Source organism: Melanostigma gelatinosum (assembly GCF_949748355.1).
Source record: "Melanostigma gelatinosum genome assembly, chromosome: 5".
Classification (NCBI taxonomy): domain Eukaryota; kingdom Metazoa; phylum Chordata; class Actinopteri; order Perciformes; family Zoarcidae; genus Melanostigma; species Melanostigma gelatinosum.
The window spans coordinates 18,276,257-18,293,800 of record NC_136638.1 but is presented as its reverse complement, the minus strand read 5'-3'; the positions used below and the strand labels follow the sequence as shown (position 1 = coordinate 18,293,800).

At 41.5% G+C, this 17,544-nt stretch overlaps 1 protein-coding gene across 1 annotated transcript; it reads right to left on the bottom strand.

Moving 5' to 3' along the window:
* Positions 1-788: 788 nt before the first annotated feature.
* On the bottom strand, positions 789-6,841 carry pmt (phosphoethanolamine methyltransferase). Its single transcript, XM_079268650.1, has 13 exons — positions 6,709-6,841; positions 6,028-6,089; positions 5,051-5,222; positions 4,664-4,819; positions 3,636-3,772; positions 3,317-3,468; positions 3,010-3,198; positions 2,488-2,577; positions 2,288-2,377; positions 2,061-2,183; positions 1,770-1,901; positions 1,022-1,138; positions 789-926 (listed from the first exon to the last, which is right to left on the bottom strand). Exons 2-13 carry the CDS (start codon positions 6,032-6,034, stop codon positions 816-818), a joined length of 1,476 nt encoding a protein of 491 aa, XP_079124776.1. The 5' UTR covers positions 6,035-6,089; positions 6,709-6,841; the 3' UTR covers positions 789-815.
* Positions 6,842-17,544: the final 10,703 nt, after the last annotated feature.

Sequence of the window (17,544 nt, the reverse complement as noted above, 5' to 3'; positions counted from 1 at the left end):
TTTTTTTCACTTTCATATATATTTTGGTATTTGAAGTCTTGTATATTTCAGATTTTATATTTTCAGATTCAAATCTTATTTGTTTCGGTTTCAAATCATTTCTTTTCAGTTCAGACTTTTGAGCCTGATATGGCGTGGCCAGTGGCGGCTGGTGGGAAATGTTCTAGGTAAGGCAAGTTTATTTGTACAGCACATTTCAACAACAAGGTAATTCAAAGTGCTTCACATGAAACCATTAAAAGCATAAAGGCAAAAGTAAAGGAGATTTAAAACATACATTGAAACAATAATCGATGTCTCCCTGAGACATTACGCCGCACGCAATCAACCATACACTGCCGCAATTCTGCAATTACTCGCACACAAACCACGTCTGGAAAAGATCTCTGCCGATCTGCGTTTTATAGTGTACGCCTTGCACGAACTCGGAAGAGGAAAAGGAAGATGGTCGGTGCATGCGATTGCTTTTAGAAGGTGATATAGCTTCCTTTAAAAGTTAAAGTGTCACTTTAACAATGAAGTCCAGCAACGGGTTTAGCCAATGAGGTTGAGGACAAAGCCACTTCCCGCAAATTGCATGTCACATGCAAGAGATAGTTACTTTAAAAATGGAATCCTGCTAAAATCCCCACTTATACCAAATGTATCGGTAATCTGATTACATCTTTGCATTTTTTACTATAATTAAACAAACTGAATATACACAGTTGTTTTTTTACAACAAGCAAAAGACAAATACATAGACAATAAGGAAATCAGAAACAAAACATTCCCTTTTTATCTTTTATTGTCTTCTCAAATCTTAGTGCAATCACTCAAACCTTCGTTGCGTAAAAGAGTCCCCATCGTTGGTCTCCACTGTTGGAACGGTCCAGTTTTTCCCCCCATCCCTTTACTATTGCAAAATAGTCTTCTTTAGAGAATTCCTGCAGGGAACACGAGCAGGTATGATGAGCAGAACTTTAAAGAATTTAGAGACAAATTAAGGTTCAGTTGGTTTCTGTAGGTTATGTAAGCCAACCTGAATGAACTCTCCCTTGATGAGCTCGGCTCTCTGCAGCTCTGTCTTTATCATCTGGATGAACTGGGCTGTCCGGTCTTCTGACTGAACGTTGCAGAAACCGGCTTCCTGAAGGAACTACAGGAGAACAGACAGAAGGGGTGAAGTAGTAGGGAATCAGCACTGCCAGCTGGTGGACGGTAGTAATACAATAGCAACACATCTACAGAGCAGACTTTTTAGAAGTTACCCAATTTGTCTGGGGACTTGGTAAAACAGACATAGCATTCATTTAAAAAAAGTATACAGTCTTTCATAGCATAAGATCTTAGCTTAACAGTTAAAGGATCATAGTTATGTTGTGTTTTATAGCTCATTTGATACGATTTTCTTTGTCTTTTAGGGAATTCTATGCATTTATGAGATAGACAGGAAACAATGAGAAAGACGTGAACAAATATATGAATACATATATTCATAATATGAATACATATATTCATAATATGAATATTCTATACATATGTTGATCTTTGCGCCGCACAGCGACGGCAGAGGAGCACAACATTGCACAGTTTCAAAACGTAATCGTCGGTGCCATCTGGTGGACAAACTACGTAATGCTGCTACGGTTTCTTTATTCTATATTGGATGGTAAAGTGTCATATAGAGGAAAAGAGGACCGTAAAGAGGACCAAAGGGTTGAAATCCCCATAGGGCAGTGTGGTCCTCTCACAAACTGTTACATAATCAGGCTCTACTGTATATTTACCTTGCCATACTGTAAGGGTGTATAGAGGACGTAGCCTCTTTGTTTCACGTAGGCCTCGAACACCGGTGTCCAGGGCTTCTCCCCGCCGCAGTAATCACTGATAAGCAACTTGCCACCTGGCTTTAACCAAGACTGGACACAAAGAACAAGGTGAACGAAGAAAATAAGGCAGTTTAGTAAGACCAGATCAATTCACATAAAAGGCACTAGTTTCCTGAAGACATTAAAGAGGTTTGGAAGTCACTGAAAGGACTTCATGCTCCTGTTTAAAGTACGAGAGTAAATGCTCACATGGAAGCGTTTGAAGAGGGTGAGTTTGTCGTCTATGTGCAGGATTGTGTCTCTGCTGTAGATCACATCAAAGGATCCTTCAGGGAACGACCTCCTAGTGGCATCAGCCACCTCAAACTGGACCTGAAGTGGAGTGCATGCCATTACTGAATAAAAACATTTATATATGAATCAAACCATTATCTGAGGTATTTAAACCTGTAGGATATGGGAACATTTGGACGTACTGATGGCAACTTCTCAGTGATCGCCCTCTCCATGGCGATTTCCACCATGTTGTCCGACAGGTCCAGCCCAAGCACCGCTACTCCAAACGTCTGAAAAGTAATATAATCGTTGCCACCACTGTAGTCCCTTTAAATCATTATAAAACCCCCCTATCATCACAAGTATCACCCTAACTATGCCAGATGCCGTAGGCTCTCACCTTTGCCATGTAGAAATCTCCTCCACCGATGCCACAGCCAACATCTAGAACCTTCTGTCCGGGCTTCAGGTTCAGCCGGTCCACAAACTCCTGTCAGCACAAAAAAAAAAAAGGGTTCATTCTTTAGTTCATCCAAAGTCCCAGGAGATAAAGCCACGTACTTGTCTTGTGTGTTCAGTGTCAAATATAGATGACTAGGGCGCCACACACAAAGTACAGCTGAGGCTGATGGGCGTGTCATTAGTTTCGCTGGTAATTGATCATAAACCGAAGTATTGGACAAATTGGCCGCTAGATGAAAAGTTAGCGGTTAATAAAATTCATCCCGAGGGCGGTTTGAATGTATGTAGCAAATATCATGGCAACAACTTCTGAGATATTTCAATCTGGATCAAAAGTAATGGACCTGAGTGTAAGTGAGTACATTTATTTCATGTTATAGCAAAAATGATCAACAATCCAAAAGCAGCCATTGATTGCTTCCAGCCAAAGTCGTTGGTGTTTTCCAGACTTTATTCCTACCTTGGTGGTGCTGGACCCGCCTGTGCTGACGTAACCAGCCCCGAACATCTTCTCGTAGCGCAGGATGCCGCGGTTAGTGTACTGCTGGTTGTCCAGGAACTGCTGGAAGGTGCTGAATCTGTTGTGGGTGCTCGAGGAGCGGGGAACCTTCTCCAGAAGCCAACAGATCTGATTCGGATTGTTTTTCATCTGGAAAAGGAGAAGGCCGAGGACAGAAAGGCCGGACGGGGAGGGAGAGGGTCAGCTACACATCCTCACACCTACAGCACACGCAGCTTTGTCCCATTTCATACTCTGAAATGCCTACCTCAACATAGGCCTGAACTTTCTTTTTCATCACAATGTCGAAAACACACATTTGGCCCCCCTCTGGCTCCTCCACTTGTAGCGATGAGACGATGTGGCTGTATTGTGCCTCGGTGCGGTAGCAGGTGGGGTTGAAGTCCCTCTTGGAATCACCTTGGTTCAAATATACAAGTTAAAACAAACCCCTCTTATTGTTTTCGAAAAAGATGTTGCTGCACATTCATAGTCGACTGAGAACATCTTGAGTCAGTTTGCATCAATGTTTAAATCATTATTGTTGATGAAAGAAAGATGTGGATGTTTTATTGTCAGCTCAGTACCTGACCGGTGGTTGCAGGACTCTCTGAAGAAAAGAAAGCCACCGGGACGCAGCCAGCCCATCATCTTCTCTATGAAGGACTTTAGCTCCTCGTCGCTCAGGTACATCAGCAGCCAGTTGGAGAAGATGATGTCAATGCTGAGGGGAGCAATGAATGGATGCATTCAAATAAAACAAAAGAGCTAAAATTGCTTTCTTTTGTCTAAACAAAGCCAGTATTCTGGTTTCAGTCAAAAGCTTGGGATTGTCCAATGTATGATCTAATGGCCAGTGGATTCAATGGCTGCAAGCGAGCACCAGTTCATTACTGTCCGGCATTCATCCTCCTGCAGAATGCGTGACTTGCAACCTGCTTACAGTCTACGACCGTGCAGATAGCACTGTGAGGCTGTACTTTGCTAAATACTAACACCAGCAGACAAATGAAGGTTTTGAACCGGATGATGGCGCTAAATGAAAACTTAAGGGATCACCATAATGATTACACTTCCTCCTGACGGTGGGGGCATGAATGTCTCATTGATCCAACATATGTTGAGGCACTTCAATGAAAATCACAGATGTCAACCTCATGATGGCGCTACAGGAAAAGTCAGGGGACCATCAAAGTGAGTAGGCTTCATCGTCTGCCGACTCTGAATGTCTGAACCACTTTGCCATCTGTCCAACAGTTGATGAAGTTTTCAGTCTGGACCAATGTGACTGACTGACCGCCATACATTACATTACAGTCATTTAGCAGACACTTTTATCCAAAGCGACTTACAATTCAGATATCACATTTCTACACCGCAGGCACAGCTACGGGAGCAATTTTGGGGTTAAGTGTCTCGCTCAAGGACACATCGACATGCGACTAGCAGAGCTGGAGCCGGGGTTTGAACGCCGACCCTCCGATTGAAAGACGGCCCTGCTATCCACTTAGCCACAGTCGCCCCACATACCTGTACTGCCATCCCTAGAGCACTGCACGGCTAAAAATTGAAGGTGTAAAATGTTTCTAAACAACAGGTATCTTAACACACACACCTGTTTTGGGGAATATCCAGCTTTGTGACGTCCGCTTGGATGAAGGTAGCGTTGCTGTGGTGACCATTGTCCTGCCTGTTCCTCTCCACAAAGCTCTCCATGAAGTCCACAGCCGTCACATGGGAGGCCTTGGTCAGCAGGTGGCTGGTGTAACGGCTGTAGAGACACGGCAGGATAAATCTATCTCACGATCTCCATTAAGTGCAGAACCAAAATTTTAAGTTTTTTTTTTTTTTTTTAACATCACAATATTAAAAAAAGACAATCGGATTGCCTAAACTTGAAAATGGCCTTCTGCTACATGCCCTTAAATTAAATAGAGACCCTAGAAACCCTGCTCACATGCATCCACTACTACAGACTAGCCCAATGCAGCTGTGCGCTCACCCGATGCCAGCTCCCAGCTCCAGCACTCTCAATCCAGCCAGGCAGGGCAGCATGGACAGGATCTCGGGCAGCTCCTGCTTGGTGAGCTCCTTGGCACGAGTGTCCAGCATCATCTCCTCCACTGTGGCAGCCTGGGAGTGCTCCTTCCAAAACTCCGTCATGTTGTTTCGAGCTGTGAAGCAAAAAAAAAAAAAAAAGTGTCCAGATTAGATGAACAAAAGTGAGATTTGAAAACAAGTAAAACGATATTTATTTTTAAGAGGATGGCGATAACCTAAAAGGGGAATTGTATATAACTTTGTTACTGCTCCGTCAAACAAAAACATAACAAGGCATGTACTACTAGCTCTGGAATATGTGGCAAAGTTAAAGTACTCCTGCCTGTGAATCATCTATCAGGTAGTTCAGAAAACAAAGTATTCAATATTTCTATCTTACCGATCATATCAGACATAAAATGGGCAACCAAACAAGTTTTTAAGAAGAAACTACTATGCCATTCATTCGATTTAAAAGTGACATTTTACAGAGATGTGTATTTTTTGATGAAGTTCTTCAAAACACAGATTAACCATTAGTCTGGTAACAGCAAGGAATCTTAAAACAATACATTGGTGTGGCGCGCGCACACACACACACACACACACACACACAGTGTTGGTCGACCGTAAAAGAAGAAATGCCAAAAAAAGGCTACAAATATTTGAATAAAAGTAATTTATCAAAAGCAGAGAAAGCCAGAGTAGATAATGCAATGCTTCAGGACATGTTGAAATAATGTAGATCATAAAAAAAAGTATTGTTTAGTATGGCCTTCATGTTTAATAAGCAGCCACAACAAATAATACATTAACATTTAAAAAAGGTCAAACTTAAAAACAAAACTTTTTTCTACTCTTCTGTTGCTTTTCATCCACTGACAGCCCATGGATCCTGCTTTGCTACGCTGCCAGCAGCACAGCGTTGTGGACACTAACCTCCCATCTTCCAGTGCAAAGAGGACAACGAAGTTAAGGTAAATGTCTTCACAGTCCACGACCTGTTTACACACAAAGCACGAGGATCACCGCAGGGTAACGTTCAAGCAGACATTAAAAATCAGTCAAACCAGTGACACAATCCAGCAGGATTACTTCCACCAGCTGAGTGAACACATTAGCACAGAACAACGTGTGGCAGCTCCAACACAGTCAGGTTGCATCGGATTTAAAGACACGTTTCAATCAGGCCTTCACATCACCAAAATAATCCATATTTACTCTGCTCATACTGTACCTTTTTCCATGGTGGTCCTAAATGTATTTTAAGTTATTGTAAATGTATTCTACACTTCCAATGTAGTCTGGCAATTAACTTATATTTATACGATGGTTACAGTTAGTAACCCCTCTGTGACAGAGTGCAGGTTTCAGAGTGTGGTGCACTTTAAATAACACGACGCGTGGGGGAGCTGGTCCGCCAGGTGGCAAACTGGCCATTGGGATGCGCCGACATGAGGACATGGGAGGGGAGGGGAACATGAATAATCATATGGGGACAAGGGTCCACGCACCATCACAGGCATGTTTATGGACGTGCACACATCCGTTTACAATCCCCATAAAAAGACCGCGTGTTGTCCTGCCCCGGATATATTGGTGTCAGTGATGCAAACTCACGATGGTTGGTTAATAGAGTGGTGTGCGTGTGTGTGAGAGTCCCAGCGGCAGTCTCCCCTCACCGCCTCCCGGTTCACCGCGCCTCAATTGTGCGGACACAAGCAACAAATGTCCCGTCGCATTCGGCGCCGATTGCGCAACATTGCGTCATAGTGCCGCTGAAAACATCAGTGCTGTTAAGGTGGAAATTGCGATGCGTGCTGAGCCGCCGCCCCCCTGGACCTAACAATTCATGTTAAATTGTGTCTTTTTTTACATTTTATTTTTAAATATTGCAACGTGGTGTTATGTTATGAGTGTTATTGTGTTTACAGGAAGAAGCTTCTTCCTGTAAACACAATAACACTAGGCGATCAAATAAGAGTAATTCCTGGATTTCCTGAGTTCAGGAGGTCAGTGAAGGTGTCATGACCCGTGAAGCTGTTAGCGGCTGGGACTGGCACAGACAATGTGTTTTTGTCCCATACTAGACTGTTGGGAGTCGGTCAGTGACCAACCGACTGCAGTCAAGTGAGACGTCATCTGCGAAACTTCGGCCGTCGCTTGAAATGTAATGCTCGTCTATTCGTGGTGTTACGGTATGGGTGCTTGGAAAGCTCAAAAAGCACGAAGATGGACAACAGACTCCCTAAACTCCCTGTATAAAGTTATTGTAATCCGTTGGTTGATGGATTATAGAAAGTGTTTCACTCTACCATCAATGTAATAATGACATTGAAATTACATTGTAATTTAGTCCAAATAGAAAACACGTTGGTCAAACTAAAATTTTCTTTTTTCAAAAGAAAAAATTGACTTCTGGTAATAACACAGTACAAAACCTGGGTGTGTCAGTTTCTGCTTAAGTGCAAATGTGTGATTTATTATTGTGTTTGACTATCTGCACAGTTCCAATGTAACCATCCAAAGTTCATAACAACCAGACTGCACTGGATGAGGTCAGCAGGTGGAAGAGGGTTAGAAAAAGAGGCCATTAGGTGCAGATAGTGGCTCGGAAAGTCCCTCTACACTCTGATGACATTATAACATCAATCAATAGTATGTGTTCAGTGTGAACACACTAAGATACACACAGTCAAGGCCATACGTATTTGGACTGTGACAGAATGTTTCTAATTTTGCCTCTTTATACGATTCCAATGGATTTAAAATAAAGCAGTCAGTATGTCATTGAAGTGTAGACTTTCAGTTTTAATTCCAAGATAAAACAAATTAACTGCTTAAAATTACATTTTTACACAGTCCCACACATTTTCAGAGTCGAACATACATACATACATACATACATCAATAAAACTAAACCGTTCTGAAAAACTGAAACAAAACTAAAACTAGCAAACACTCTATAAACTAACTTAAAACTAAAATGAATTTGAAAAGTAAAAACTATAATAAGCTTGGCATGAGGGCCATTTGAGAAGGATGATGCAACTTCACAAGCTATCAAAGATGTTTTGTTGGAGGAGGAAACAATTTGAAAGTGTATTTTCAAGAGTCAGAATCTCCCACTGCAGTGAAGAGCCTGTAAATGATTATTCACAGTGATAATATTGACACGGTTGTTGTGAAAGGCTTTCTAAAATCTCAAACGATTGGTTCGAGTGTGCAGGAAGAGTGGCTCGTGAAAGCCAGTGCAAATCTCACTGGCGTATGATGAACCCCTATTCCACAACATGGGATCGAGGGCTTTGATCAAACCAACCTTAACCCTAAATCCTGCTCAGTGCATAACAGCAATGACTGAACGATGGACAGACAACGGTCAAATGTATACAAATCACAATATGATGGAGTTTCAACCATGAAACTAAAAGGAAGAAACTGTCCTGTAACGTTTTGCAGAGTTTCAAAGATAAATGTGTTGTGGGTGGACTTTTAAACGAGTTTGCTATTCATTGACAATTAATTAAGTAAGAAAAAAGAAAACTCTCCACGAGAGAACGTCAAAGTAAAGAACATGTTCCCTTTTGTCCACTAGATGTCAGGACAGGCACACAAAAAAAAAAAAAAAAAATATTACACAGTAGTTGTGGGGGTATGAGAAGTATTGTGCTGTAGAGCTTTAGCAACAAAGTGAATGAGTGAATGAAGGCTCAAGTTCAGACACAGCTGGTATCTTTTTCTGCTTCCTTTTAGAGAGACAAAAAAGAGAGAAAAACAGACGACAGCGAAGACGGATTTTAAACAACTAGTTTGGCAAGCAGCAAAGCAGGACACCCATTACATCAGTGTTCAAAAGCTTCATCGTATATCATATATAGCACCCAAAGAACAGTTTCTGTATTCTCAACTTCGTGTTCACTTCAGGTCTGAAGTGAGGGAATCATGGAGAAACACTTCGAATCACTTTTTTCCCCCAAATGACTTCTTCTGTTTGAAATGCTTTGTGGCTCGCATCACATTCAACTCTCTGCTTTCAGGTCGCATTTACAAAAAAAAGAAAAAAAGAAATGATGCATCAAGCATGAGATTTAAGACAACTTTCATTTGGCGCTCTGCACGTGTGCAGGCTTTACATTTGTTTCAATGAAGAGCGGTATGACAATAATACCCACTGTGACCATCACTCTTAAATATTCACGGGGCCTTTCATGTGGGAGACGGTTTGTTTTCCTTGCTATTCTCCAAAAATAATCAACTTCCCCTGGGACAGGTCTCTGTCCATTTTACAAACAGGTTCCCCTAACGGGGAGAATCTGTTACTGCTGAAGTGCTGCTGCTGTAGGTGGAGAAAAAAAACACACATGTGTTATGTGTGTGCTTGGTCCCAGGGAGAAAATAAAGTAATTGCACTTCACTTGAACTTTAGTGCAGATGAGCAGACACTGAAGGAAAAAAGAAGAAAAAAACCCATCTTGGCACATGAAAGGTTCATTGGAAATCTCACAATCCCCATCTCAGTCATTCCAGGTTCTCTTACTCCCATGAGAGCGGGTGAAAGGCGGAACGAAACATCAGCGGTGAGAGCAATCATGGTGGATGTAAAATGGATTTATTTATTGATTTTACTGGGGGGGGGGGGGGGGGGGGGGGGGGGTGCATTTGTAAATGGACACAGGGACGTGGTCAATATCCTCTTTGCTTCCAGGAGAATGCCCGCCCAGTAGAAGGCAATGATGGATCATTAAAGCCCATGCAGTTCACTTCGAGATATTGTCCAAGTTTTATTCTCAGTAAATATAAAAGGAACCAATTTTTTGACTTTTATCACTATAGTTCATGGAGACTAAGTAGACACTGGCTCCATCCCTCCACACACACACGTCGATTTCTCAAGGCAAACGAGTGCAGTTGTGTTATTGGACCGGACATTGAACCGTGTGTTTTATCCCAGGATAAAGAGGTCCCACAACACATCTTCTGTTGGCCAAAGGGGCTACAGCTGGTTTGATGCCATTATTGAGGAGGAGAGTTGGACAAACCGACCCCTTTAACTCAGGGCTCATGATCAAACCGTGATCATTTAGTACGAAGTCTCGTCGGCAGGAGCGTCAAAATTCTAGACTTGGAACTGTGATGCAGAAAGTCTTGCACACAGTCAATCACTTGCACTCACTTTTTTATGATGTTTCGGTGCCTCAGAACCTCAACAGCACCTGTACTGTAAACGTACCCGGCAAAAAAAACTCAAACCCAAGAGCGCCAGCAGCTGCACCTCCCAGCAGCCACACAAATCAAGGTTGATGAGCTTGTATAAATTGTACTAAGCGCATCCAAGTGTAAGCAAGAATACATTTAGAAATGTGAAACCATAAACTGCATATATCATATTTTACAAGACTGAAACACCATAGAAAATATAGATTTAGGTTTCCACTAGGGGTGTAACTGTTCACAAAATTCACGGTTGGGTACGATACAGTGGAGCCACGGTTCGGTACAGTAGAAAACTATAAATGCCAGAGAAATGTACTTTTATTTTAAAATATATTTATTCATTACAACTGACATCATAAAGTTATTCTTTGACTTTGAACAATGATGGAACTATACCTGAGTGACTCATCTTCTGGGGTGTCTTCTTAGCAACACATAAGCATAAAAAAGAAAAACTGCTCCTTCATGTTATGTAGTATTGTTACTTACATCTTGCAAAAGAGATTTTTAATCTCAATGAGACTACCTGGTTAAATAAAGGTTTTAAAATGTTTTCGTCATGCGTACCGAACCGTGAGCCTCGTACCGAACGGTTCAATACCAATACGCGTATCGTTACACCCCTAGTGTCCAGACACTTGTCATCACGCAAGGAAAACCTGTCTGGAAAAAGTCAAAGAGAAATTTGTACTAAAAGAACCAACTTTGGTAGATTCTCACTTAAAACAGTAACCTAGCAGTACAGTAACTGTTACCTTGCCATTTCTGTCTGTACGTTTGTCCTGGAGAAATCAAATATGAATGCTGTGTGGGCACCAGAGAGGTCTCATCACAGTGAGGCGTCTAAGGAATTACAGCTGCCAGGAAGCGCGCGTTTCCCACCTGAAAAAACTGTCAGGACTGTGCAACGTCCCTCAGAAGGACGGCATGCTTTGTGAACACGATTTGATGCATGGAAAAAGTCGACCTGTTGTGGCAAATCCTCACCCGACGAATCCTCCGCTGAGGGAGTTCAACCAGAGACAGAGCCGGGCTGTGACTGGGACATTGTTGGGGAAAAGGAGGCGGAACAGCGAATAGGTAAGGCTTATTCATCCCTAGACACAAACTGTCACGGTCCCTTTGAAATAAAAAGTTTACCACAAAAAAAAAAAAAGAAAAAGTCTTGAGTTTCTCAGTGAAGTTCATATTTAAGATGTACCTGGATGCTCCCAGTTGTAAAATCATAGTTTGTGTTGAGAGGTAAAGGTTGAAGATCCCCTCCAGACAGTTATTGATCCGCAAATACCATTTCAAAAGTTTGCTGAATACTGGACCATCATTGGCTTTCAAACCATTTGTGATCCTGCTTGTACGTTGACGTCGTTAAGATGAGCACAGAGAAACTCTAAACCACCCGTTTTTACACACACACACACACACACACACACACACACACACACACACACACACACACACACACACACACACACACACACACACACACACACACACACACACACACACACACACACACACACACACACACACACACACACACACACACACACACACACACACACACACACACACACACGGGCGCGGGTGGTTTATGAGGGCTTTTCACCCATACCAGTTCAAACCCTGGTATATGGAGACGCACCTTTTCCTTAGTCCTAGACAGTGATAATAAGTATTAAACTGGTCCTTATGATAAAGGGAACAAACCTCACTGTTCAGAATTAATATCTCATCAAAGAATCTGGAGATATTAAGACCTGACATTCTACAGGACTGTTGGGACGGGGCGGATCCTAACATGCCGCTGACTTATGAAGACCCTGCTGGTTTAGCGGGACATTACCAATACACACACACACAAACATGGCAAGACCCTGAGTTATGAGGACCATCCTGGTTTAGCGGGACATTACCAATACACACACACACAAACATGGCAAGACCCTGAGTTATGAGGACCATCCTGGTTCAGAGGGACATTACCAACACACACACACACAAACATGGCAAGACCCTGAGTTATGAGGACCATCCTGGTTCAGCGGGACATTACCAATACACACACACACACACAAACATGGCAAGACCCTGAGTTATGAGGACCATCCTGGTTCAGCGGGACATTACCAATACACACACACACACAAACATGGCAAGACCCTGAGTTATGAGGACCATCCTGGTTCAGTGGGACATTACCAATACACACACACACACACACAAACATGGCAAGACCCTGAGTTATGAGGACCATCCTGGTTCAGTGGGACATTACCAATACACACACAAACATGGCAAGACCCTGAGTTATGAGGACCATCCTATAGATAGATAGATAGATAGATAGATAGATAGATATGGCAACCCACCTGACATAACAGACAACGTGCTGTCTGACACGCCCACCACAGAAGAACAACATTCTACTCTGGTGAGGCACATGTGTTCTGGGAGGCGCACTACGCTAAACTAGTTTACCAGTAAAACCAACAGCAGCACACCCACTTCAACATCTTCCCGCAGTGTTTAGGCAGCTACTCCCTACCGATTCAAACAGGGCTAAAGCAATCGCCACGGCGATTGTTATATTTATAGCCGCAGATACGAGACCCTAATCTGGACTGGAACACCAGACTGTACCAACATGCTTAATGTTATTGAGCCCCGTGACACTACTCATTCACGAGCCCATTTCGCCAGACCATAATTCCTGCTTTGTTAAAGAAAACAAAAGTCCAAACAGAGAATCAAATGTCCGAGGCTCCCGCTGTTCCTCTAACAACAGACGGCCGGACGTCACGGACTACACAAAGCTACCTGACTGTAACGACACATTACCTCACTACTGAATGGGAGATGAAGAGCCATGTTCTTCAGACACGCCCCCTCGAGTCTCACCAGCGAGGCATTTCTGCTTATTTGCTGTATTGAAAATGTACCGAACCTAACCATGGCACCACTGTATTGTATTGAAATGAGAATTTCGTGAACTGTATACCCCTAATACACACACATAAACTCAAACAAACCCCTCCCATTAAACTAGAATTACCTCTTCACAGTTGTATGCATCCATCAACCAGTCATGTTACAAATTACATCTATGTAGGTTTAAATGTTAACATTTCACACGCACATTTTTTGTATTCATTCGTGTGATATTGTCATAATTAGCAAATGAAGACTTTTTGTCTGGTCAGTGACCTTTGACCATCAAAATCTAATAATTTCATCCTTGAGTTCAAATGGACGTTTGCATAAGAATGGTAGAGACGGACAACATTTGAATTGCATATATTCAATGTTTATTCTGAAAGGTTGCTTTTACTTTAAAATTGTGACGACTTTTTTGTTTGTTTGTTTAGAATAAGTATAAAATGGTATCAGCAACAGGGTAATGGAGGAAATAAAATCAAAAGCTAGATCAGAATGCCTTTAAATGAAAATACATTTATTGTAATGTAATGACTTTAAACATTGAGAATGTACAAGATTTCTGTCGTAAATAAAAGAAAAATGCTACATTTAAAACGCACTGCGACGAAACAGAGAAACGCACTGCTGCGAAACGCACTGCAAGCGACACAGTAACCGGCACTGCAAGCAGCGCAGTGAAACGCACTGCAAACAACGCAGTGAAACTTACTGCAAGCGGTGCAGTGTACAGTGAAACGCACTGCAAACGATGCAGCGAAACGCACTGCAAATGACGCAGTGCAATGCAAACGCAGTAAAACACACTGCAAACAACGCAGTTAAACGCACTGCAAACTGCCCCATTAACCGGCACCGCAACAGAAACAGACGCAGTAAACGGCGCTACAAACTGTGCTGCAACAGGTGCAGTAATGCAACAGATGCACTAAACTCTACGGTTAATGGATATTCATGTTACATTATTCCTTTTGTAAGTCAGGCCCCTGTTCCTCACAAAATCTCGGATGTTTTGAACAGTTCTGTCTTTCAAAACATGGTCTTGAGCATTCTTACATTGCTCACACTCAACTTCGTAGCAAGGTGTCCTTTGAAATGTGTATTCTAAAGTGTTTCATGACAGATGAAACTTCTACCTTGCTCCACGGCTTTTTGGAAGATCTTCTTCAGACATCTGCCAATCACAAGAACATATTTTCCTTGATTAGATTATAATAAAGACAATCATAAGTTTAGTCGAGATTTACAACATTCTTGGAATAACTTTTGATGCACTCAAATGTAGCATTTGTGGGTTATCGAGTATATTATTTATCAAAGTTATATATACTTAAGTTCAATTAAAATGAGTATAAAAACAGCATTATGTCACCACTGTACCGATAGTATTCGGTAAATAAACTTTACATAACTCCTGCTTAAGGCTGTAACATAGTACACTTAAAATATATATTTGAAACATTCGAAATTGTACAAAAACTTTTCTCTTTAGGACTGACTCTCTACACTGTTATTTTTGCAAGTGTGCAGGTCGGACTTGTGAGTTCTGGCATCTTTGAACTATCTGCATTGGTTGCCAGGGCAATGTGTTTTTCTAGAAATAGAACCAAAACTAAAATGCAGAATGAGGCGCATCGTCTTTTCCTCCGCACAACAGTACAATGTAGTAGTGGTACAGAAGAACCTATCACAGTAGACAAAGCCATAAGTCTTTATGCAGGCCCACTTAAGAATCAACAGGACCACATACATTGAATTGCTAAAAAAATAATAATTAAGAAATCCATCCATAGCATTATTATATTTACCTTCGGAGTTGGTGGCCTCATCCTGGGTCAAATCAATCTTCTTTTTTCTCCCTAAAACAACAAAAAACAACTTGATTTCTATACCATAACTCCAATTTTAACAATCCAAATACTTGAAGTTTCTAAGCATCAGGAAATCTGAACTTTTGTCCTCACAAAGCAGGTCCATGCTGTGCCCATCCCCCGACACACAAGTGATGCTATTTACTGACCGGGATGGTTAATTCATGTTTGACAAGTTATCTGCAGTTCTTCCGCATTATTATTATTTACACTGTTTTATATTGTAGTTTATATAATTTTACACATTTCTTATTTCCATATATGTTATTTATTGTTGTAGTATATTGCACATTTATTTTTTCTTATAATTTGTCTTTGTGTACTTTTCTATTCTAAATGGGCAAAACTGTATCGATGAAACCCAAATTCTCCCCGGGAATCACTTTAGTAAATTCTATGCTGATTAAATACCTACTGCCACTTTCACTGTTAGCATACGGTGTGCACTGCAGACATGAAATACATCCCATCCCAGGAAGTAGGCGGATGTGTCATGGAGGTGTTGTTTCCCCCCATTCTAGCCAAACAGCATGCGACTGCGATATTACAAAAAGGAACTTACCATTTCTTTTTCTGACGAGAATGGAACTCCTTTCTTGGGTTCAGGATTAGACGGTTCTTTACAAGGTGCCTAAGATTGTACAGAGAAAATATATGCTGTTGTCATATAACTTCTGGAGAAGTTTGAGGAAGACTTGTGTGAAGGCAGAGGCGTTGCAGTTATGAAGGTGTGTACATTTACAGTGGATCAGCTAGCCTACAGAGTACTCCAGTCTTATACACAATGACAACAGAAAACTGAGAAAAATAAGTTACACCTCTGATAGAAATCTATCAAGACCTTCCTTCAAATAGCGCAAATTATGTATGCAAGTCATTTGTTGTAGTTGTAACAGTAATGAAAGTATGTCCAGCCTTGAATTGTGTACGTAAGGCCTGAGCCTAGTCAATGCTTAAAAGCTAACATGAAACCAACAAGTTTGACCAGTGTGTGAAGAAATATGATGGTCCTCATAAGAACAGGTGTCCTCACAAAGCAGGTCCATGCTGTGCCCATCCCCCGACACACAAGTGATGCCATTTACTGACCGGGATGGCTAATTCATGTTTGACAAGTTATCTGCTGTCCTCACAAGACACTGTGACCAGACATCATTTTACTTTACCAAGTTTTCTAAAACATTCGACCAGCTTCTGTTTGACCCAAAGAGTGGAGACATATATGGTACAGGTAAAACAGCCCGGTACTACCGTCTTCCCACAGCCACCCACATGTAACGTCTTGCCAGTGTGTGAAAGAAGAATACATTCTAACTTACGTTCTCATTCACTGGTGTGAAGGGAGTTGCACAAGGTGTATTCAAAGCATCACTTGATTCACCACAGAATTCCTGTGAATGAGTCAAAAATAGGCACACTCTTAGAAAATATAAAAACAGCAGCGATTCATTTACATTCAGCAATCAAAGTTCTACAACACTGGCCATTTGTCTGGCTGAAATTCTGCTTACTAGCCAGTAAGGAAGGATGTAACATAAAAGATCACTGATGAATCCTATACACGGAGACAAAAGAACCTGAGAAAAATACCTTCAACTTATGAGAGAAATCTATCAAGACCTTCCTTCATATTCAATAAATACCACAAATTATGTATGAAAGTATGTCCTGCCTTGAATAGTGTACGTAAGGCCTGAGCCTAGTCAATGCTTAAAAGCTAACATGAAACCAACTTGTTTGACCAGTGTGTGAAGAAATATGATGGTCCTCATAAGAACAGGTGTCCTCACAAAGCAGGTCCATGCTGTGCCCATCCCCCGACACACAAGTGATGCCATTTACTGACCGGGATGGCTAATTCATGTTTGACAAGTTATCTGCAGTTCTTCCGCATTATTATTATTTACACTGTTTTATATTGTAGTTTATATAATTTTACACATTTCTTATTTCCATATATGTTATTTATTGTTGTAGTATATTGCATATTTCTTTTTTCTATTTTCTTATAATTTGTCTTTGTGTACTTTTCTATTCTAAATGGGCAAAACTGTATCGATGAAACCCAAATTCTCCCCGGGAATCACTTTAGTAAATTCTATGCTGATTAAATACCTACTGCCACTTTCACTGTTAGCATGCGGTGTGCACTGCAGACATGAAATACATCCCATCCCAGGAAGTAGGCGGATGTGTCATGGAGGTGTTGTTTCCCCCCATTCTAGCCAAACAGCATGCGACTGCGATATTACAAAAAGGAACTTACCATTTCTTTTTCTGACGAGAATGGAACTCCTTTCTTGGGTTCAGGATTAGACGGTTCTTTACAAGGTGCCTAAGATTGTACAGAGAAAATATATGCTGTTGTCATATAACTTCTGGAGAAGTTTGAGGAAGACTTGTGTGAAGGCAGAGGCGTTGCAGTTATGAAGGT

Bases quoted from the DNA above. Each gene is read 5' to 3' on its own strand.
- pmt (XM_079268650.1), bottom strand. The intron at 1,902-2,060 runs GTGAGCATTTAC...CTTTGTGTCCAG, and splicing joins CCCTCTTCAAACGCTTCCAT to TCTTGGTTAAAGCCAGGTGG. The intron at 1,139-1,769 runs GTAAATATACAG...GTTCTCCTGTAG, and splicing joins CACCCTTACAGTATGGCAAG to TTCCTTCAGGAAGCCGGTTT.